Source organism: Acomys russatus, chromosome 7 (genome assembly GCF_903995435.1).
Source record: "Acomys russatus chromosome 7, mAcoRus1.1, whole genome shotgun sequence".
NCBI lineage: Eukaryota > Metazoa > Chordata > Mammalia > Rodentia > Muridae > Acomys > Acomys russatus.
This window is the reverse complement of record NC_067143.1, coordinates 8,919,459-8,943,793: the sequence shown is the minus strand read 5'-3', so window position 1 is coordinate 8,943,793 and position 24,335 is coordinate 8,919,459. Positions and strand designations below refer to the sequence as shown.

The 24,335-nt window shown below is 45.3% G+C and overlaps 2 protein-coding genes across 2 annotated transcripts in view; one reads left to right on the top strand and one right to left on the bottom strand.

The window, feature by feature from the left end:
* Prmt3 (protein arginine methyltransferase 3) overlaps positions 1 to 20,640 on the bottom strand; it is a 94,940-nt gene extending 74,300 nt beyond the window's left edge. Inside the window, exons 1-8 of the mRNA XM_051148612.1 lie at positions 20,502 to 20,640; positions 20,296 to 20,422; positions 19,041 to 19,123; positions 17,994 to 18,043; positions 17,128 to 17,230; positions 12,808 to 12,967; positions 11,448 to 11,589; positions 4,736 to 4,801 (exon numbers count right to left, since the gene is read on the bottom strand). Coding sequence (XP_051004569.1) covers positions 4,736 to 4,801; positions 11,448 to 11,589; positions 12,808 to 12,967; positions 17,128 to 17,230; positions 17,994 to 18,043; positions 19,041 to 19,123; positions 20,296 to 20,422; positions 20,502 to 20,529 — 759 coding nt within the window. The 5' untranslated portion in view covers positions 20,530 to 20,640. The remainder of the gene's footprint in view (positions 1 to 4,735; positions 4,802 to 11,447; positions 11,590 to 12,807; positions 12,968 to 17,127; positions 17,231 to 17,993; positions 18,044 to 19,040; positions 19,124 to 20,295; positions 20,423 to 20,501) is intronic.
* On the top strand, positions 5,450 to 7,155 carry LOC127192334 (60S ribosomal protein L31-like). Its single transcript, XM_051149644.1, has 2 exons — positions 5,450 to 5,517; positions 6,739 to 7,155. Exons 1-2 carry the CDS (start codon positions 5,450 to 5,452, stop codon positions 7,115 to 7,117), a joined length of 447 nt encoding a protein of 148 aa, XP_051005601.1. The 3' UTR covers positions 7,118 to 7,155.
* Positions 20,641 to 24,335: the final 3,695 nt, after the last annotated feature.

Below are 24,335 nucleotides of genomic sequence, written 5' to 3'. Positions count from 1 at the left end.
GGCCATAGCATTTTGACTGTACTGAATACCATCCACCCATATATTTAAAATAGTTAAGACAGCAAATTTTGTCATTTTTTATTATTTAATGACACTGGAAAAATAGAAGAAATGTTATTAAGGAGTAATTTCTATAAAAAAAAATAAATGCACAAAAAGGCTTAAGAAATACATAGCATAGTTTAATTATTAATGTGTTTACAGGCTGGAGAGATATAGGTCAGGGGTTAAGAGTACTTGCTGGCCAATCATGAGGACTGGAGTTCAGACCCCAGCCACCAAGTGTTGCAGGCATGCCTGTAACCACAGCTCTGAATGGGGACAGGATTTCTAGGGCTTGCTGGCTTCCATCCTAGCTAGTGAAGTGTGAGTCCCAGGTTCAGGCAAAGACTCTGCCTCAGGGGGATGAAGGTGGGGAGTGGTGACACAGGAAGATACTTGATGCCCTCTTCTGGCCTTGGGGCCTGTGCAGACAGGGACACATGGCGCACGCGCACATGCACACACGCACACACTTATTTAATCCTCATTTTTCAAATGAGGAAAGTAAACTCCAAAGAGAGAAAACAACAGGTCCAGGACCCCACAGCTGTTGAATCACACAACTGGCTTCTAACACAGGTCAATCTGCGTCTAGAGCCCAATCATGCTTGCCATTGAACTTTAGTAGTTAATTACATCTAGCTGGTGACTGAGGGATTGAACTTTAGTAGTTAATTACATCTAGCTGGTGACTGAGGGATCAGGCAGGCAAAACTTGACAGACTCAGAAAAAGTGGTGAGAATAACAAAATGAATTGATGCCATTTTATAAAATGATAAAGGATTTCCTCTTTTATAAATAATAAATAAATAACTAAAACAATAATCTTTAACTATAGATAGAAGCCAGCAGCATAAAGGTGGCACCTGACTGAGAATTTCTTCAATGGACTCCAAACAAATTAATTATGAGCATGTGAGAAGATGATTAAATGTCACCCAAAGATAAATTAATTGAGCTACCATATGGCCTCCACAGGAATTTTGAGAATTGAAATAATATTAAGAAAGGAAACGAAATTAGGAGGGAGCAGGAAGGAAGAAAAAAGGTATTTTTAATTACAGCCACTTAAAAAAAAAAAAAAAGCAAAAAACAAAACAAAAACCTGTGTCCTCACGTGTTTGTGAAGATGTGTGTGCCACAGCATGCGTGTGAGGGTCACAGGACAACCTCAGGTATTAACCCTTGCCTCCTGCTTATTTGGAACAATATCTCTTTGCTCTCTACTACTGTGTGCCCCAGGCAAACTGTCCAGAGTTCGTGGGAGTCTCCTGTCTTCATGTGGGTTCTGGAGATCCAAATTCATTCACCCAGTCCTCACGGCTGCATGTGTAATCACTAGGCCACCCTCAATCCCATATCAACAATGTAAACAACACATCTCTACTGTGCATTGTACAGTATGATACAGAGGCTGTTATTGTAAAGCGAAGTCTACATAACACATAAAGGAGAAAACATAGTAACAAAACACAGGAAAAACATACCATTCCACAGACCTTTAAAACAACAGCAAACGAATAATTACATAACCATGGCATGTAGCACCAAACGCATATGTATGTGTGGATAGCCACAGTGAAACTAACAGGCCCACTCAACCTACCTTCTCTCCACCACTGGCACAGTGCTGCTCAGTGTGGAGAGCAAGACTTGCAAGCACTAGACTACAACACAAAGCCTGGGGGTTTCCAGTTCTGTTTTGAAGTCATCAATTAACCTCCCTGCCTGAAGTAAACTTAAATCAAATCACAGGTAAAGCAGACAGATAGCCCCCACGTTCCACCAGTGACACACAACATGCTATGTGTTATGAAATGCACTTACATGCATGGTGCTGCATCTTACAGCCACAGCTACAGTGCAAGGGTGGACAGCAGCTACGGGCTGTCTAATATTCTGAATTACAAAAAAGCACGCCTTCAAGTATGCTTTATGACACTAAACATTTTTACATTAAAGTGACCTTTAAGAAACCACAAATGCTAAGCAAAATACATCACAACAGTAAAGTTGAGGACTTCCGCTTTATGCAAAGCAGCCAGGTGCTCATACAAGCCTAGGCAGGCTCTCTCAGTGACAGAAGAAGAATGCCACAAACTGAGTCCATAAAGTTTGCAACAGTTAGTTGATAATGCAAACATACAGTGTTTGAGTGTGTACTCAGATATGCATTTATGATTATGTATGTTTGTATGTAGAGGCCAGAGATTGGCGCTGGGTGCCTTCCTCTCACTCTCCACCACTGGAGCGCAGAGTCTGATGATTCAGCCTCTGGGGCACCTGGGTCACAGGTGAGCCACCACAGCACTTGGTAACTCCAGCTCTCTTGTTCTTGTGGCAGTCTTTATCACCGAGCCACAGGCCCCCCACCCCCACAGCACTGCCACAAAGGAGAAGCAAAAGCTGCTGGGAGCAGAACCATGAACTCAGTAAGAACTCTTCATAGTCACAAATACTGATTTCAAAAGCCTAAAAACCCTCTGGTGACCAGTGCCTGAACCCTTCTGGTTTTCCCTTACTATGAGAAAACAGCTGAGGCTAGAGTGCAGTGAGAGAAAACCTCTAACTCACCGCTTTGATTCCTATGGCATTCACGTCACAAAGATGAGAAGATGCCTCAAAGACAGGAGCAACCCTTCAGGAAGGATCCGGACACTCAGTCTGCAGGTAAGGCACGCAGCAGCTCCCCACATGCCCAGACCCGCCACCTGGCTCCTGACTGTCCAGATTGACAAGGACCTCTTCACTTCTACAGAGCTTACTAGGTTAAGAAGAAACTGAAGATAAATAAATAATAACCTGCCAACAACCAAATCAGAACCATAATGGGCACATCACAGCCATAGGCACCTGCATGCGCATGGTACACATACGGACAAGTAGGTACAACACGTACACATAAAAAAATTAAATCTTAAAGAAGCTGAGAGAAACTAGAAAGCCATTCCAGATACGTCCCAGGGTGGAAAGAGAAGTGGCTCTCGCCGCAGTGGCCTCCACTCCGCTCCTCCAGGAGAGAAAGCCCAGGAAGTAACCTAGAGGAGCGTGAAGATGCAGTGAGAGCCAGACACATCTGTATGCTCTCAATGAAAGTCTTGCAGAAGAACGATGGAGGGAACATTCCAAGAAAAGGTATTCAGAAGGCACTAGTCATAACTCCTGACTGACTTAGTGGGGTAAAGTCTAATAAAGACAAACAGAAACACGACGCTCTAAGCAAACATGCCAATGTGGAAAGGGAGGGAACAGACAGAGGGGAAAGAAGACAGGTGAGAACATGTAAGGACGGACTACTCTACAAACACTCAGACACATCAGTGAATACATACAGAGACACACACGAAGAAACACACACACACTCAGATGCAAACACGTGTGTGCACACACAGAGAAAGACAGATACACATAGAGATGTACACACTCAGATACATCTGTGCACACACATATAGAGAAAGACAGAGACATACACACACAGAGACACACACACACAAAGCATATGATCATCTTTTAAATAAACAACATGACTGTCAGCAGGTAAAGGTGCCTGCCATCAAGCTTGGGTCTCATTGTTGGGAAGTAAATACTGGAAGGAGAAAACTGATTCTGGCAAGTTGTCCCTGAACTCCATCCATGCTCCATGCTGAGCACATGACAGTGTGTAGATACCCACTCACAAACAAACAGGACTGGCAAGATGGCTCAGTAGATAAAGGCACTTGCTGCCAAGCCTGACAACCTGGAACCCATATGGTGGAAGGACAGAACCATCCTCCGACCACCACATGCACTCTGTGGTGCACATATGCCTATCCTACCATACATAATAAACACTTTTTTTTTTTTTTTTTTTTTTTGGAGACAGGATTTCTCTGTGTAGCTCTGGCTCCCCTGGACTCGTTTTGTAGACCAGGCTGGCCTTGAACTCACAGCGATCCACCTGCCTCTGCCTCATGAGTGCTGGGATTCAAGGTGTGTGCCACCACTGCCTGACTATATAAACACATTAAAAAAAAAAAAAAAAGAAGAAAGAAAGGAAAAAAGAATAAGTAAAATGTAATAAAAACTTTAAATAAATTAGTATTAAAACTGAAAACAAGGGGCTGGAGAGATGGCTCAGAGGTTAAGGGCACTGACTGCTCCTCCAGAGGTCCTGAGTTCAATTCCCAGCAACCACATGGCGACTCACAACCATCTATAATGTGATCTGGTGCCCTCTGCTGGCCTGCAGGTGTACATGAAGGCAGATTACTGTGTACATGATAATAAATAAATAATAAATCCTTTAAAAAAAAAAAAAAAACTGAAAACAAGATGTCCCATAAAGACATAAACTCACAAAGGACTAAATTTCACTTTAGTCAACATTGTAAATTTTTAACTATTCAATACAGTGAAATAATAATTAAAAGTATACTTTGCCATGGGGGTTTACCAATATATTCTAAACACACAATCACCATAAATCAAAAACTATAATTTAGATTAACTGGACAGGCAAGGTTTAGCTAGGCTCCATTCCTGTAATGAATGACTTTTGACTTTATAAAAGAGGTCCTGAATGGCAGCCTCGTTAGCACCTGCTTATAAGGATGCAGCACTACACAGCAGTTCATCAAAGGCTCCGGGGAAGCAAAGCCAGAGTCAGTTATCCAGGAATGACATAGGACGAACCAATGACCACTCACTCACCTTATCTTTGAAGATGTGTGGATTTTGGTATATGAAATCTCTGTAGCTTTCTGTGCGTACTTTGTCCTAGGATAGAGAGCAAGGCACTGTGTTTACAGTCTGAGCAAAGGAATTCTGTGAACTCATGGCTACTGTATCATACACTGCTAGCTTCTACTATTACATTATCCCCCCAAAATGTGAGCTATTTAAATTTTTTCTTTCTAAAAGGACAATAAGGAACAAAAATAGCAGCAACACAAAAAAGCTTTTGTTTTAAAAAGATCAGAGTTAGCCATTAGCTTGAAATGTGCATGTTTTTCTCTTTCCACATGTGGTCACTGTCAGGCTCAGGAGATGGTAAATGCGAAGCAAAGGTGCCCTGTAAGCCGAGCCTGGCTCCCTGCACAGCAGTGACACGAAAATAAAGAACAGAAAAAAATAAAACAGATAAGTGAAAAGATGAGGTGCACAGGGATCATGAGCCCACACCAAGGAAGTCTGTCTAAGAAGCCACATCAGAGTCTGGTTTATAGTACTATTTTGTTTCTAGAAATGTGTGCAGTAGGAAACCATGCCTGGAAGCCTGGAGGTCTAGAAGGAAATCAGGTGAGCCCCACAGCACACATTACCAGACTCCATGCTCTGGAGTCTCTCATGAACTGTGACCATGCAGGCCTGCAGGATTCTCACATTCCAGCTGGCTGGTGAGCAAGCTGCACTCCTAAGTCAGACATGCGCAGCCTGCAGATGAGGTGGCGGAGGGATCTGCTGCCAGTAAGGAAAACTGAGTATGCCACCAAGTAAGAAATTCTATCGTAGTTTCACATAAAAAAATGTTCCCTGTGGGTCTCACTTTTATGGCCTGAGAGTGCCTCAGACAAACAACTGCATCTGTCCTGAGTCTGTGTAACCTTGTTACCTTTCCCTGAATAACATACACCACAGTGACCTGTCTTATTTCACCACAAAAATACACAGGAAGCTTAGAGCAAAAAGACAGGTCCTCCAAAATCCCTCCAACAAGGCCTCCTCCTTCAAAATTCATTTCTTCCGTTTTTGGGGGTTGGGGAGGTGCTGGAGTAAGAGGTGAGGGTGGGGTGGGGACCAACTAAGTCCAATTAGTGCTGGGTGTGGGGCAAGTTACAGGGGGAAGGGTGGTGGTGGTGGTGGTGGGTATCATTCTGTATACATATGAAATTCTCAAGAATAAAGCTATAAAATGCCCCTTTAAATAATACACATGATTTTGTACACTTTCTGCAGAAACAACAGTGCAGGGTGGGTATCAGTCACAGGTGCAGCCGCGTGGACGGCTCTCAACCCTCACCCTGCCTGCCCACCCTCCAACTTAACCAAAAGCATCCAACTGCTACTCCAGCACACTGCTATGTGCCTGAGCTGTGCTCCTTGCTGTGGCCTCTCTCATCATCTGTGTTGCTCACAGGCTCATCACACACTGAGCCCTGTATCTAGCAGAGCCTTGGTTGAATAACTGATGTTTTCCTAGAAAAGCTCATAATCATGAATAGAAAAGCTATGAAAGAACTCTCCTTGAAAACTGTTTCCAGGCCAGGTGTGGTGGCTTACGCCTTTAATCCCAGGACTCGGGGAGGCAGAGGCAAGTAGAGTTCTGTGAGTTTGAGGCTAGCCTGGTCTACAAAGAGTTCCAGGACAGCCAGGGCTATTACACAGAGAAACCCTGTCTTAAAACAAACAAACAAACAAAAAGGCCAGGGTGTCAGTGTCAGTGCAGGCCTATGATCCATGGCAGCAGAGGCTAGAAGGTCAGGAGTTCAAGATCATTCTTGGCTACAGAGAGAGTTTGAGGCCAGCCTAACCTACATGAGACTCTGCCTCAAAATAAACAAAATGACTACAAAGAAAATCCTCAAAACAAAAGTTCTAAAGATTTAATCTCACAAAAGACTAACATGAGCATACAGAATAAACTTTGAAAGACATCTTTCACATCAACCAGACACAAAGAAACAAATTCAGCCTTTCCAGCTTTAGCCCGACAGAACAGCTCCCGCAGAGAAGGGTGGCGAGAAGAAGAAGGGCCGTTCCGCCATCACCGAGGAGGTGACCCGAGAGTACACCATCAGCATTCACAAGCACAGCCGTGGAGTGGGCTTCAAGAACCGTGCTCCTTGGGCGCTCAAAGAAATTTGGAAATTTGCCATGAAGGAGATGGGGACTCCAGATGTGCGCACAGATACCAGGCTCAACAAAGCTGTCTGGGCCAAAGGAATGAGGAACGTTCCATATCGCGTCCGAGTACGCTTGTCCAGAAAGCGTAATGAAGATGAGGACTCCCCCAACAAGCTCTACACACTGGTAACCTACGTGCCTGTTACCACATTCAAGAATCTACAGACGGTCAATGTGGACGAGAACTAACCTGCTGAGTGTCAAATAAAGTTAAGAACTGCCAAAAAAAGGAACAAATTCAGAGCTCTGATACACAGGGGCCATGTGTGGAGGTGAGAGAAGGAGCTCAGCTCAGCTCTACCACTCAAAACAAATGCAGACAAGCCTCACGCAGAGACGCTGCAGACTGCAGTGTTATAGCCACACATAATACCTCAAGGGGAACAAAAGCCCAGTCAGCTGCAGCTGCGAGGAGACAACATAAGCACCCACACTTCATGCTATTAAACAGCACGGTAACCAGACAGCGACGGCCACAGCAAACACAGGCAGATGGGGTACAGCTCAGATCGACATTACAGCGAACAACCCTTTTTTAAAGTAGCATGGGCTAGCTAAGGTCCATTTAACTCACACCCCTTGTCAACTGTGTCTTTAAATTTTAGACAATTACATTCATCCATGCCCTAGAAATAAGATTACAATTACAATGTCTACAACTAAGCAAGAAAACTACCAGTCTGTAAGATGCCTTACAAAAGGCAAACAGAGGCGGATCACTGTGAGTTCGAGGCCAGCCTGGTCTACAAAGTGAGTCCAGGATGGCCAAGGCTACACAGAGAAACCCTGTCTCGAAAAACCAAAAAAAAAAAAAAAAAAAAAAAAAAAAAAAAAACAAAAGGCAAACAGGCTGAGAAAGAAATTAGGGAAACAACACCATTTACAATAGCCACGTAAACCATAGAGTATCATGGTGTAACTCTCACCAAGCAAGTGAAAGCATGAAAAACAAAACAAAACTCATCCCTAAAGAAAGAAATTGAAGAAGACAGCAGGTGATGGAAAGATCTCCCATGCTCATGGATTAGAAGAATTAACATAGTAAAAATGGACATGTTACCAAAAGCAATCTACAGATTCAATGCAATTCCTATCAAAATACCAATGCAATTCTTCACAGACCTTGGGGAAAAGGTCCCAGAATAGCTAAAACAATCCTGTACAATAAAAGATCTGGAAGTATCTCCATCCCTGATCTCAAGCTGTACTACACAACAACAATAATAGGAATGGCATGGCACTGGCATAGCACAGACTAGTGGATCAGTAGAAGCAAACTGAAGACCCAGAAATAAACCGACACACCTATGCACACTTGATTTTTGACAAAGAAGCCAAAGCTATACAGTGGAAAAAAAGACAGCATTTTTAACAAATGGTGCTGGTTTAACTGGATGGCTACATGTAGAACAATGCAGATAGATCTGTATTTATCACCCTGCACAAAACTAAAGTCCAAGTGGATTAAAGACCTCAACATAAAACCAGATACAATAAATCTGTTAGAAGAAAAAGTGGGGAAGAGCCTTGAACTCACTGGCACAGAAGACAACTTCCTGAACAAAATAACAACAGCTCATGTTCTAGGATCAATAATCAATAAATGGGACCTCATGAAACTGAAAAGCAAAGGACACTGTCAACAGAACAAAGTGATAGCCTACAGACCGGGAAAAGATCTTCACCAACCCAATATCCAAAAGAGGGCTAATATCCAAAATATTTAAAGAACTCAAGAAACTAAACACCAACAAACCAAATAATCCAATTAAAAAATAGGCACAGAGCTAAGAAGAGAATTCTCAATAGAGGAATATCGAATGGTTGAGAAACAAAGAAATGCTCAGCGTCCTTAGCCATCAGGGAAATACAAATCAAAATGACTCTGAGATTCCATTGTACACCCATCAGAATGGCTAAGATCAAAAACTCAAGTGACAGCTTATGCTGGTGAGGATGTGGAGAAAGGGAACACTCTTCCATGGCTGGTGGGAGTGTAAGCTTGTACAACCACTTTGAAAATGAATCTGGCACTTTCTCAAAAAATTGGCTCTACCTCAAGACCCAGCTATACCACTCTGGGCATATACCCGAAAGATGTTCCACCATACAACAAGGACATTTGCTCAACTATGTTCATAGCAGCCTTATTCATAATAGCCAGAATCTGGAAACAAACCAGATGTCTCTCAACCGAAGAACGAATAAAGAAACTAGGGTACACTTACACTATGGAATACTACTCAGCTACTAAAAACAAATGGATGGATCTGGAAAAGATCATCCTGAGTGAGGTAACCCAGACCCAAAAGGACAAACATGGTATATACTCATTTACAAGTGGGTATTAGCCACATCAAACAGGATAACCACACTAGTACACAGACCTAAAGAAGCTAAGTAATAAGGAGGCCCTAGGGAGGAAGCTTAATTCTCGTGCAGAAGGAAAACTAGAACATACACCAGAAGCAGTTGAAGAGAAGGAACAGGCTGGGGGCCTACCACAGAGGTCCTCTGAAAGACTCCACCCAACAGGGGATCAAAGCAGATGCTGAGACTCATAGCCAAACTTTGGGCAGAGTGCAAGGAGTCTTATGGAAGAGGGAGGGAACAGAAGGACCAGGAGGGGACAGGAGCTCCACAAAAATCAACAAGAAATCTAGGCCCAGGGGTGCCTGAGGAGACTGATGCACCAACCCATGACTATGCATAGAGAAGACCTACACCCCTGCTCAGATGTAGCCAGTAGGCAGCTCAGTCTCCATGTGGGTCCCCTAGGGAGGGAGCAGAGGCTGTCTTGGCCATGGACTCTGTTGCCTGTTCTTCAATCACTTCCCGCTGGTGTGGAGGCCTTGCCAGAGGATGAAGATGCAGACAGTCCTGAGGAGACTTGATAGGCTGGCGTCAGCTGGTAGAGGAGGAGGGCTCCCCCTTTCTGAGGACTGGGGGTGGGGGGTAGAGGGAGGGAGGGTGGACCTGGACAGGGAGATGAGGGAAGGGGCTACGATCGGGATGTAAGGTGAATAAATTTTTAAAAATAAATTTAATAAAAAATAAAATAAAATGCCTTATACTCAGGATTTCCCAATCTCAAATTACTTGTCAGATTTAGGTAGGCTTTCCATTGCAGGAGACCACTGAACAGTTTATTTGTGCTGAGAGCTGCTTTGGTAGAAACAGGAAACACAGCCTAATTCAGTCAACATCTCCAAGAGCAATCCTGTGTACTACAGGAAGGAAAACTGAGGCAGAGACAACTAATGGCAGTGCCTAAGTGAGTCTCTAGACTCTAGAGGGAAAGACGACACTGGAACCTTTCAGCTGGAGTCTCCCATTGGTCACACACCACAGTCTCTAGTTGCTGACACACAGGCCAATGGTCCTTTTACACAAACCAGCCTTCCCTCATCACTGCAGTGGAAACACTCCCATCCACAGGCACTTTCAGTGACCATGACCTGTCTGGAAAAGGCTACACAAGATCCACAGCAAATACACAAAGGGCATGCAGCACGAAGCTGACAGAGCTTTCAAACAATCACCAGGGCTTAGATGAGCCCCTTTACAGAAAGCACTCCACCACAAATACAAAGCATGCCAACATCTTCTACACAAACTCCCTCATGGATGATACTCATAGTCTGAAGTGCTATGCCGTCATCACGTGGGTGACAGCAACTGTGACAGCATTAGGAATGGTACAACATTGCTTTAAAGTCCTTGGGCTTCCTTTAAATAGAAAGTCTTTGAAGGGAGGATTTAGAAAAGGATTTTTATTGATTTTAAGAAAAGATAAACATTTAAATTTTTAATAAATTTTACAATCTAATGTTTATTTTATGCTTGTTAGGCATCGTCAATTTTGCTGAATTAAAATTCTTACTATTAATCTATAATATGTTATAAAATGTACAGTCAGTAGGTCAGTTAGAAACAACCTCTATCTGATATAGACACTACCACTATGATTATTAAAACCAAACAGATACAAATATCAGGTCTGACTACATTAGGAAACATTTCTATATTATCAGTGATTTTGTGGGTTATAAGTTATACCATGAATACTGTGAAACTATTTTAAATTAAACTTTATAAGTACTTGCCCAAACCAAGTCAGCATTGCTATTTTAAAAACTAAAACAGTTTCTTTTCCATGTTAAAAAAAACAAGCACCAATTAATTCCTACTTAACTCAGATGTTCCTGGGAAGACCAGAATCATCAAGCAGTTGTTTTTTTCAGTGTTCAATTTCAAGTAAAAAGTGACTTTATAAGGAAGATGAATATGGACTTAAATAGGATTTTCAGGGACTGACACCTCTGTAATCTTTTCATCTGAGGAGCAGTTATCTACACACACACACACTTAATCTTTTCATCTGAGGAGCAGTTATCTACACACACACACACACACACACACACACACACACACACACAACACTTTTGACTATTAGGAAAGAGCCTATTCTGTTGGGGTCTCCCTTTGGCAGGTTTGATGCATATGTGCTCTGTCCAACCTTTAGCATTTCTTCATGAATCCCATAATGCCCATAGGAGCTGAAGTAGACGCCATCCTCGTCCTCCTGCAGGTCTGCAATGGCAGTCGTGGAGGAGCAGGTTCTGACATCCACGTTCATCACAAAGTCCTGAGCAAATTGTCTGTAATCAATTTGAAATACACCCTTGAGACAGGTTTATTGGACCATGAGAAAAGGCAAGGCTAGAGGGTGAGGAAAGGGAGGGGGAATGGAAGGGTAGGGGTGGGGAGGGGCAGTGTGCCCATCATCTTAAATCCTTTTCTACCTGAAGCTCCCGACAGCGCCCCCTGCTGGATGTGAAGCAGTAATACTTTTTTTTTTTTTTTTTTTTTTTGAGACAGGGTTTCTCTGTCTAACTCTCTTTGTAGACCAGGCTGGCCTCGAACTCATAGTGATCCATCCACCTGCCTCTGCCTCTCAAGTGCTGGGATTAAAGGTGTGCGCCACCCCATATGGCGCTCCTTTATTCAAATGTATTTTTCCTACAGTTCTAAAACTCCTTTTTATCATCTAAATCAATGAGGCCCATTGACTGTCCATTTTAAGAACACTGAACGCTCTTCAAACAGGCCTGAGTTAGTCACCCCTACCACTCTGGCTCTCACACCCAGGCAGTGATCCACAAGGCATACAAGAGGGAGGAGGGCAACAGGGCAGAAAATGAAGCTGGTGATGGGTCACTAAGTTCCCAAGCATCAAAGTCAGAAGTAAGAACTGGGAACCTGACTGGACTTTGCTCTCCCTAGCACCAGACTTTCTGGCCGTCAGACAGGAACGCAGGGACTGTCACACAGCTTACGTGCACCTGTGAAGGCCTGTGCCCACCTCCACACTGACATCTAGCCAACAAGCTGCCCAGGAGATGAAGGGCTCCTGGAGAATGCTAACTCAGTGGGAAAAAACTGCCCCTGTCTGTCTGGTTCTTTGGTTAAATTCTACACTACTGTCACAGTTTGGATTTTAAAAAAACATTTCAACATTGTATTTTCCCCAAAACCTAAAATAATCATCATCATCATCATCATCATCATCATCATCCTTCCACGTGTGAGAAACTAGGACAAGTGGATAAACCATGTAGAAACAAGAAAACTGAAAGGCAGTTAATATCAAAAACAGAGATACTCAAGAGGTCATGAGAACAGGAACATGTGGAAAATAATGACAAACTATCTCCAAGCACATAAAAATGCAATGCTACATGCAGTACACCCTGAAACGCTGCGTGCCTGTAACACTCCTAAAGGACCTACACTGAGTGCCTAGTGTCCCAAGTGTCCTTGCCAGTAACTACGCTACAAGAGCCACCCAAGCAGGGTCTGGTTGGACAAGTACTTACCTCATCTTCTGAAGATCCTCCCGCGCTCGAGCCAGGGCAGCCTCGGCGGACAGCGCCCGCGCCTCCATGTGCCTCAACTTCTCAACAACAGATGTGTTATCACTGAGGCCATTGGGGTATGAGAAGGGAGTAGACACCGGCTCGGAAAGATCTTCTACGTCTAAAAGGTAAACAGCCTCCATTATTAGGGCCACCTCACGCAGCACAGTGGGGACAATAGGTTGGAAATAAACAGGCCTATGTGTCTACCATGGTCAAGTGAGAAAAATTACTAAAAGCACTTTTCACATACTTGCTGTCCAAGTCCTTTGATTTGCTCTCATGGAGTATGATAGTCTGCTTTTCATTAGCTGGCTAAATTGAACATGCGCACGCATGAACATACTGAACCAAACATGAGAAGGAAACTCTAGTGTTCACCACTAAGCGTTCAACTGTGCACACATTATATCATATCTCTGCTCTCAAAACAACCGGAGATGCAAATAGTTATTGCTATTTCAGACACAGGGAAAACAAATTTCATAAAAAGGCTTTGTGACCAATTCAAAGTCATACAATTATCTATTGGAGCAGTGAAAACTCAACGCCCGCCTTACCAGCACAGGCTCATTGACCCTAACAAAGTACCTCTCAACCTGTTTCCTTGGCCCCAGAATGGCAAGTAGCACGTGCAGACACTCATGGGTAGTCCTGCTGTGCACAACAAGAGTGAGTCTGGAGGGCAGTGTATGAAGGAAAACATGCCAACACTAAAGGGCAAACGCAACTCTCACTAATAGACCTTACGGGGGTGGCTGCGAGGCAGAAGAGCCAGCAGCCAAGTGAGCCTGCCAGGTCCTCAACTGCACAGCTGAACCCTGCTGGCGCCATGATGATGTCTGTGGCACATGTTACCACCAAGGGCCATGAAGATGTTCTCGGTCTGTGCTGCAACCTGAAACCACCATGTCCGCTGACCATGGAGCCATCAGGGGGGAGGGGCCACACTGATGTAAGTGGACTGCCCTGCCACCTGAGGCCATGGTGATGTCCAGGCCCGTGCTGCCACTGAGGGACACATCTGGATCTGTGGTTTTACTGTAGCTGGGATCTGTGTTGATATCTGTGACCTCTGTTACCACTGAAAGCCATGAGGATGCCCCAGGTCTGTGCTGCAGCCTGAAGCCGCATCGATATCTACAAGCCGTGCTGCCACTGGGGACTACATGGATGTGAGTGATCTATCACCTGAGGCCATGGTGACAGAAACCGTGTGGAGGTCATGATCCGTGCTCCCACAGCCTGGGAAGAGCAGGGCTACTTTTGCTGTGATACCGGATGACTGCAGACACACAGCTGTGAGGAGGGAAGGCTAACCCCCTAACATCCCCTAACCCCCAAACCCCATTTAAAAAAGACAAAGAAGGGGCTGGAGAGATGGCTCAGCGGCTAAGAGCACTGACTGCCCTTCCAGGGGTCATGAGTTCAATTCCCAGCAACCACATGGTGGCTCACAACCATCTACAATGTGACCTGATGCCCTCTTCTGGCTGCAGGTGTACATGCAGGCAGAGCACTGTATACATTATAATAAATAAATAAATCTTAAAAAAAAAAAAAAAAAGACAAAGAAAAAGAAAGCTGCCTAAGAAGCCTTAAAAGGTGAGCTGGGGATGCTGAAGAGCAGCTCTCCACACCTGAGGGCTTCTCGCAGAGCTGCGGGAGGGAAGGGCTCAGCTCAATTTAAGGGAAAGGCCACTGAGAGTTTGACTATGCTCCAGAGAGTACACAGAGAACACAAAGTGGACTTGGGGGCTTTTGTTGTTGTTCTGTGTTTTTTTTTTGTTTTGTTTTGTTTTTTTTTTTACTTCTGCTGGGAGGGGAGGTCACAAGTAGGTAGCACACATGGGAGGACTGGAAAGGTCTTGTGACTGGGGTACATGATGTGAAACACCCAGACAATGATTATAAATGTTATGTGGGAAAAACAAAGAAACAACAACAACAAAAAACAGACCTTACAGAGGCAGAGAGAATTATGCTGCCTAGGCTAGGGCTGCAGGCTTTCACTTCAGACAAATACGTTCAGAACACCTCACCCATGTGACTACAGTCAATGCCTTAGTGAAATGTGCTAACACAGCAGAGCTTAAGTGTTCTCAGCACACATAAAAATAGTGGGTAAAATGCTAGATGCTAATCTGCTTGAATGCAACAGCCGTTTCTCAGTGTCTACGTTCACAGGGTCGCAACCCTGCACACCTCAAGGTTACACACAATCACACCTTTATCATAAGGAAGATAAGCCATTTTTTAAGGACGGAGTACAGATAAGGACTTCTATACATCCGAAGGCAATTCACCCCAGACAAGCCACTAATATTTTATTACTGATACTATGATGTAGCCAAAATCTTAGCCTAAAAAAAAAAACTTTCATGTAATCTTAATTTTGTCATTAACTTCTAATGTAGAAGTAACCCTGCAAACAGAGATGGAGCCAGTGAGGCTTACAAAATGCCAGAATAATCGGGAGATTTCATTACCTTTCAGATTTGCCTAAAGCAACAGACACTGCCTACACCGCGCCCTCCTCTGTGCATCACTGGGGACAGTGCCTGGCTCCCACTCAGGTTCTGTTATGATACTTGTGAGGACACTTCTTCAGGATTGGGACCCAAAGGCTAACAGGTACACACTGCTCTCCGGGAGACTAGAGCCCAAGCTGAACCGGAAACTCACAGTGCAGCGTCACTGACCTCCATTCACACAGAGAGCAGTCATCTTGAGTGTTGAACACTCGGTCCGCAGCTGCTGCACTGCTCAGAAGGCTGCAGAACCCTTAGGAGGTAGAACCTATTACAGAAAGTGGGCTACGGAGAGGACAATAAGGTTTTATTTTCTTTATTTGTACTTGTGTGTGTCAGCTAGGCTGTACATGTGGGCAGTTACCCACAAAGGCCAAGAGGGCATCTTTTCCCTTGGACCTGGAGTTACAATTGGTTGTGAGTGGCCATGTGGGTGCTGGAATCGAAAGGGCAACGTGAGTTCTTGAGCTCTGTGCCACCTCTCCAACCCCACCCTAAGCCACACTTCCTATCCACTATGGACTTTCTGGTGGAGCCCCAGTGTGACCAAATGCTTATGCAATGCCTTCCCCACCCCTGGAGAACGAGATCCTCTCAAGTGGTCAGCCACAATAAGCCTTTTCCCCTTTCAATTGCATCTTTTGGGTATCCGGTCACAGCAAGCACAAAACTGATACACATCCTTACTTTGTATTTTGTTTCCAAATTCAAGCTATTTAGCAAGCTTGGTGTAATTTCTGCTATAATAAAAATTAGTAATAATTTAACATCAATATGCACCACCGGTCAGTGACGTGCATCTTATAAGCTGGAAGGGAAAGAGAAGCGGTCAGCAGCAGCCCCTGGAGAGTGGGAAGCACTGGGTTCTGGCCGTCACTCCACAGAGCTCCCAGGGATGCCTGCTCTATACTGCGCCAAGTGTGGCTGCCCACGACTTACTCAGCCACTCTCTTCTGAGGGGCATTCAGCTTCTTCCCATATTTTGAAATAAGCTGCAATGCTGTAATAAACTACTCTGTGTACATCTGTCGGGAATGAGAGGGTCAATCTACAACCCAATGATGGGCAGTAAGAATGCAGCTCTGTTGAGGCTGGGAGCACTGTGGGGTAAAACCCAGAATCAGTTCACGGCAGGCAAGCTCTCATCAGCTCAGCTGCATCCCCAGGCCAGTCAATCATCCTTTCTGTGAAAGCTGACAGCCTGCTGAGGTCTTCAGAGACGAAGCCCTGATCCCTGAAGGGTGATCTACAGTGGGGGCCTGAAACTGACCCCTCTAGGAACCGTGTTTCCCTTACTATACTGCATATGCATCAGGACGCTTAATCAATAGATTAGATACAGAAAGAGACTAACAACAATTAACAACACATATCTCCACGATGCTATAGGACAAAGCATACGAACATAGGTTCCTGAAAGGGTTACGTGGGCCTGAGCACTGTGGTACTGCGATAGCCAATCCTACAACTGTAACAAGAGGGTGGGTAGCATCCAATGTACAGACACACTGGAAAAAAAAAGAGCACGTGCCAGGAAGACACAGACTAGCTTCATCAGGCCTCCCAGAACACCAGTCAACTTAAAACTTACAAACTGGTTATTTTCAGAGTCATCCACTGTTTTACCGCCCAGGTAACAACAGAAAGCAAAATCACTGCTTGGAGGGGGACCACTATGGTCCATTTTCGCAGAGCACTTTGGTGTGACAAATGGCCCCGGGCTAAAGGAGATACAGAAGGTTCACCTTACCAAACTGAAGCAGCAGGTCATCTTCCAACACTGGCTTCAGGTACTCATCTTTCTCCCAGGGCACAGGGTTGTATATGGAATTCATATATTCAGCCGTAGGATTCTAGGCATGAGGATAAAGCACACTGTATTCATGGTATGGAATGCCAGAGTTCCCTAAAAAGGCATGGGAACTTAAACAACAAAAAAAAAACCTTCAAGTCTGCTCAAGGTTGGTGAGCCTCTGCTTACCTACCATTTTGAATGGTGCCTTCTTACACTGTCTGATGCGGGAAACATTCATTTAAACAGGACAAAAAACAAAATGCTTGAAAAAAAAGACTAAACAATGTGAGATGGAGAGGTGGGTGAGTGGTTAAGAGCACTAGCTGTTCTTACAGAAGAGCTGGGTTCAATTCCCAGCACCCACATGGTGGCTCACAACCATCTGCAACCCAAGGTCCAGAGGACCAACGTCCCCCTCTGGCTCCCGAAGGCACCAGGAATGCAGGCAAAACATTAATAAAATAGAAATTTTAAAAAGAGAATAAGCCATGACTTAACAAAATTTAAGGGCACATTCAAAGTACTTGCAGTCAGAGCAGAAATTCTCTGACTTTATAGAGATACGAACAGTTTTCCTTTGATCTGATAATTGCTTTTTGCACAGCACTAACTAAACTCAGTTAAATATGACAGGAGTAAGCAGGGACACCTCTACCTACCCGGGGCTTCATGTAGCTCTCTCTCCTCATGTCCACAATCCCCACAATATGAAAAAGGCCAAATTTGAAAGAATAGCTCATAGTTTATTAAATAATCAGCACAATGACAGTCTCAATGAACTTCATAAATTTCCACATAAAATTATTAGGTTTCCAACTTACCTTAAGTCTAATAAAATTGATTAGTTTAATGTATCCATAAAATTCAAGTCCTAAGTAGAAGAAGAAAAGATAATTCACTGATTTAAATAAAATGTATTTGTTTTAACTTATCTGTAAAAGCTCCTCCAATGTGATATTTCTGACCTCGAAAGTATTACCTTTTTTTTTGGAATTTTGTATTAAGAATTAGAAACTGAACCAGGTGTGGTGGTGCACACCTGTAACCCCAGTACTTGTGAGGCAGAAGCAGGTAGACTGCTATGAATTCAAGGCCAGCCTGGTCTACAAAGCAAGTCCGGGATAGCCAAGGCTACACAGAGAAACCCTGTCTCAAAAAACAAAACAAAACAAAACAAAAATAAAAAAAATTAGAAACTATAATTTTGATGCTTTTAAATACTTTATCTGAGAACCAGCCATAGGTAACAAGTTTTAAAGGGTTTCTGGTTTTTTTTTTTTTTTTTTTTTTTACCGTTTCATTAAAAAAAAATTGTATCTATTACCACATGTTGGGGGTATGATATGTATGTGGAGTGGTGTGTGATGCATGTGTGAGGACATGTGTTACAGTGCGCATGTGCTGGTCAAAGACCAACTCTGCAGACTGGCCGTCTTCTTCTGCCTTTGTGTGAGTTCTGGGAGGCAAACTCAGGCTGTCAGACTTGTATGGCAAAATGGGTATGAGCACGCAGGCGACAGGCACGGGGGGGGGGGGGGGGGGGCGGTGTGGTTTCAAGTCCTCAGTGCCACTGCCACTTAAAGCACCAGGCAGAGGTGATGGCCTTGTAATGTCAATGCTTGGGAGGCAGAAAGGAGGACTCATTCAAGCAAGCTGGCTAGACCAGCTGAGTCAGTGAGCTAGGGGGTGGGGTGAGAGGTGTCAGGCGAGAGACTCTGCCTCACGCAATACATGAAGTGGAGCACAAATATAGAAGACACTTGACATCAACTTTGGGGAAACACAGGCAAAGAAAAATGAAGGGTCTGGGAAATTATAGAATTTGAACCTAAACTTAACACACAAAACTGTCTTTAAGAGATACTCACCATGTTTATGGACCATACTATCAATATTAAATTGATGCTCCAACTTACAGTGTGAGAACGTTTCCTCGGCAGATGCGAACAACCTGAAGAGACAAAAGCAATAGCCTCGTGACATAGTCTCCATAGAGGTCAAAATGCCCAACACCCCGAGTGTACCCAAACATTTCTGGGTAACAAAGCTCTCTCTGATATATTTTATTTCTCTCAAGTCACAAAAGTTCCCTCCTTGAGCGTCTCTCTCTCTCCTCCCCGAGAACTGGCATGGCGCATAATGCTTTTAGACACAAAGCACACAGCGGTACAGCTGGCACGTTCCCCAAGTGCCAGAATTCAAGTGGCCTTGGTTGTCCCACAGCACCTGCATTACAATGTGAAGAATAACACTTTTTTGTGTGTGTAACCTCTAAACACTGAAGGACACGGAAAGAATATACAGCAGAGACTCTCCCCTCCTCCTCTGTATGCCTCGCAGCCTATCACAGGGCACTGCACCACAGACGCCCAATAAATACGTGTGCGCAGCCATTCCTCTCCTCTGCAATGGGGTGCCACCTAAGAACGCTAACAGGCCACCAGTCAGCACCATGTATCGATCCTGGGGGCTCAGCAGCGCTGGTCAATGTCAATCACCCCCTTTTCAAGCCCACATACCCAAAGTCACTTTCTTGGAAAGAAGTCGCAGGGGTTTAAGTGAAAAGAAGGTATGTTCTGGGAATATAAAAGGCGGCTTCGTGACCTTGAACAAACTGGTGGTTCTGTAGCCCCTTACGTACAAAGGGCATCAACTCCTCCCTCAGAGGTGAGCTAGGACTGTTTAGATGGCTCAATGGAATGTTACATGAGAAGGCACGGTCATACGAAAGGATGGTCGAAAGGGAAGCGCTTTTCCAGACTATGGGCTCCCAAAATCTGTTACCAGAGTAACAGGACTAAAACCACCCAGACAATGTTTTCATGAGAACAGAGGGCTCCATCCCTTATTTAGGACTCAGACTTTTGTTTGTTTCGGAAAAGGTCCAGCTGGGTAACTCACACTGGCCTGAGATTTGTGGCCACTCTCCTGCCTCAGCCTCCAGTATGCTAGGTCTGGCTTAGTACCTATCTGTGTGTATGTGTGGGGGGGGGGGGGGGGGGGGGGAAGGTTTGACGGCTCCCGGCTCCGCCCCCCCGGACCACGTGAGTAGTAGCCCCTGTCACTCAGCCATCACGTGGGGGACCAGGGCCTCCGGCCCGCCACGTGCTCGCTCGCACGAACCTGTCACAGAACAGGCAGGGTGTATGCTGCCGGCCGTGCACGGGCTCAGAGTCCTCATCCTCCCAGCCGGCGTCGTCTCCACTGTCGGACAGCTCCAGGGGCTCCGGCCCCAGCTCGGCGCCTTGGCCTGCGGGGCACACTGTGAGCACCAGGATCCGCGCCCGCCCACCCTTGCCCATGCCCCGCCGCCCACGCGAGGGACCCACCACCGTTCCCCGCCGCCAGCGAACACATGGCCGCCGACCAAGCGCGCGCCCGTACAGCGCGGCACCGGAGCTGGGAGCGAGCGCGGGCGCGCCGCAGACCCGAAGCAACCTACACGCCGCCGGTCGTCAGCGGGCGGGAGAGCACTTCCGGGTCACGTGGGCCCAGCGGGCGGGGCGAGAAACCCCGCAACACTACCCCGCCCGCTGCGGCACGGACGCATGCGCAGCAGAGGCAGCCAGTGCTTGCAAGGTTGAGCCCCACCTGCCGCAGCGCCATCTGGCGGCGGAGGTGGCCACTGCAGGCTAGGCTAAGAGACTCCGGGACGACAAGGAAGCCCCATTAACCTGTCAGGCTGACAGGTGGGTGTGCACTGTTGATGTTGAAAGAGGCCAAGCCCTATCCCCTACTAGGAGTGGCTGTTTCCTCTGTAATATTCCTAGTGTCTAACCATGGAATTCCCTCAGTCAGGGGGCCAGCAGTAATTCTGGGTAGATAATGCCACCATGCCGCAGCCCGAGGCTGGACAATGCATGGAGCATGTTTGACGACATGGCCAGCTAGACCTGCATGAAGCCTGACATTAGCTCAGCTCAACTCGCCACCATGAACATTCCTCAAGCCTGTGTACTGCTCATCATTGAAGCTCTTTGGTGGGCGGCTTCTCCTTTTCCCCTCCATCAGCAGGACATGGCTCGCATCACCACTTATTTTTTCAGTATTTAGTATCAATTGAGACTTTCATACAATGTATTTTGATATTTCCCCCACTCTACCCCTTAACTCCTCTCAGATCCATCCACCCCAATGTCCCTATCCCTCGCCTTTGTATTTTTTTTTTAAATAAATAACATAGGTTCCAGTTTCTAGAGTCCATGTGCTCTGGGTGTGGGGACAACCACTGGAGTGTGGTCAACCTATCAGAGGCCACGTCCTTAAAGAAAACTCCCTCTCCCGGAAGCATGGACTGTCCGTAGCTCCTCAGCTAGGAGTGGGGCTCAGGAATCCCCAGCCCCTCCGTGTTAGACTGTTGCCTGGCTTGATCTCATGGAGACAGCCACAGCCGCTGAGTTTATGAGTGTACCGGGACTGGCACGTGCAGAAGATGATCTCCCTCCTGTCCTCCCTGACCCATCAAATGTTACCTTCTGAAGTGCCTTGACAATTCCAGAACATCGCCGGAAACCCGCTGACTCCCTCGGCTAGCCGACTGCTCACTAATTTATCACCATCTTCTTAAGCACCTGCTGAACGAATTAATGTACAGCATGGCTTTGCCCAGGCCCATGCAACTTTCCTTGCGTAAACTTCTCTCCGGTGCATTTTCCTCTGTCGAAGGAACCTGCTGAGTCAGTGATGCCCAGATGTTGACAGCGACAGCGATGACAGTCTGGAGGGTGAGCTGCCAGAACCTTCTGTGAGGCTGACATGTCACCATAGAACAGAGGGTGTGCTATTTCTCTCTCCCAGACATGAAGATGGAGCCTGCAAACATCACTCTACTTTGTTCTTTGAGATCTGAGTGTGGACTCATTTTCTCCAGATTGTTTCATGTACAGAAATGGTAGAGAGTAATTTAAAAATTGGCCACTGAGTCTGGCTGCCTTCAGAGCCCACAAGGCTCAGGGTATTCTTATGGGTTCCCCTAAAGGCTGCTTTACTTCTCAGAGCCCAAGACTATTATGATGGAAGCATGTTCAGGCTCCTCCAAGTTCAGCCATGAGGGAAGAAAACATCTATTTTTTGAGACAGGGTTTTACTGTGTAGTCCAGGCTGACCTTGAACCATGATCCTCCTGCCTCAGCCTCCTTAATGCTAGGATTACAGGCACGCATCCCACTCTGTCCCCTTGCAGATCACAAGGCAAGATCCCAGTCTGCTCTGGAAGACTTAACAGTGACAATGTCCACTGTCTTTGAAGAATATACACCAGTACTATAGGGAATGGTAGTCACTCAGCAGTGTCCACCAGAACCTGAGGTGTAACTGGGACAACAGACTTAGTCACTGAAGTCAAGTGACTTGGTTCCCCCAGCATAGAAGTTAAGTTGTACCCATCCCAGGATGGAACCAGCACCATGTGCTCCTCAGGGCGCTGACCCTTCCCTTCCTGTTTTCCTTTCCTGCCTGTTTAAAGCATCTTGCCTCTGTCTGGAAACATAGCTCGTTGGTAAACTGCTTACCTAGCATGTTTGAAGCCCTGGGTCCAATCCCAGCACTACAGAAACCAGGCATGATGGGGCACATCTGTAATTCCAACACTTGGATGGCAGAGGCAGAAGAACCAGGAGGTCATCCTGGACTACTTATTGAATTTGAGGCCAGCCTGGGCTTCCCAAGATCTTGTCACCAAAAAAAAAAAAAAAAAAAAAAAAAAAAAAACAAATAGAAAAGCACACCACACCAAGTCTTTCACTGTTTGGTGTCATGAAATTTAGATTAGCCACTATCTAAACTTCATTGTAAGGAGCCTGGGCCAATGGAGAAACCCAAGAATTTAAGTTTTACGCATCCATAATGCAATAATTTAGCCAGAAACCTCTAGAAATATAAACACAGGCTATTTTTTTTTTTTTAATCTAAGATAAGGTTTCTCTGTTTAACAGCCCTGGCTGTACTGAACTCTCTTTGTAGACCAGGCTGAGCTGGAACTCACAGAAATCCGCCTGCCTCTGCCTCTCGAGTGTTGACATATATTAAAGGTGTGCACCAGCCCACCAGGCCTGACTTTTACAGAAGTTAAAGAAACTGGCTGCAGTGGCTGGGAATATGTTGTAGGATATTTGATCCCATTTTGATCCCTGAGAGTGTGAAATATAAAAACCTGTCTTTTATTGGGGCGTGGTTGAGTCCTAGGACACACCTTTAATCCAAGAACTTTCTGTTTATTGTAAACAGGTGGTTAAGGTGTGGTTCAGCCAGCCCTAACACATACCTTTAATCCAAGAGCTCTCTGTTTATTATAAACAGGCACACACCTTTAATCCGAGCTTTCTGCACACAGGATTTAATAAAGTTAACCATAGGTCAAGAAGCAGAACAAGAAACCAGCTGGCAGATTAAAGAGTAGGAGGGACTTTGAGTTGAGGGGTATTTAAGACAGTGTGTGGACGTAGAAGGAGCTTTAGCTCTTTAGCAACTTAGCCTTTGGCAATTTGGGCTTTGGCCTTGGGATTTTGGGCCTTTTCCTCCTGGGCTGTGAGCTGAGCTAGTGAGCCTTTTAGGCCTTTTCCATTGGGACACAAGCTGAATAGGAAGATCAGCTGTGTGCTTTCTCTGCCTCTCTGAGCTAGCAGGATTTTACACCAGCATCTGGCTCCTGAGTCTTTACTGGTAAAATAGAACAATTAGGATATTCTTTTAAAATAACAGGTAGATGGCTCAATGGTTAAGAGCATTTGCTGCTCTTCCAGAAGACCTGAGTTCAGTTCCTAGCATACACATGGGTGGATCTATAACTCCTGGTCCAGGGGATCTGATGTCCTCTTCTGGCCTGCATACACACACACACACACACACACACACACACACACACACACACACACACACACACAGCATACACACAAACTAAAAATAAATACAAGTAATGGGATCAGGCTGAGAACGGTTAACCCCGACCCTGCCATTCCCTAGCCTTTTCAGCTCTAGACCCTTGAGCAAGGCACTTAACAATAGGATGTCTCAGATTCCCCATTTGCAGTATGAGGATAAGAATAGAAATGTATATGGAAAAAATAAAGATCTGAGGGCAACAGTATGACTTTATAGGATTGCTGGAGAATTATCAGAGTGCCAAGAACACACAACCTAAAATTATGCAGACACCTGCAGTGTTA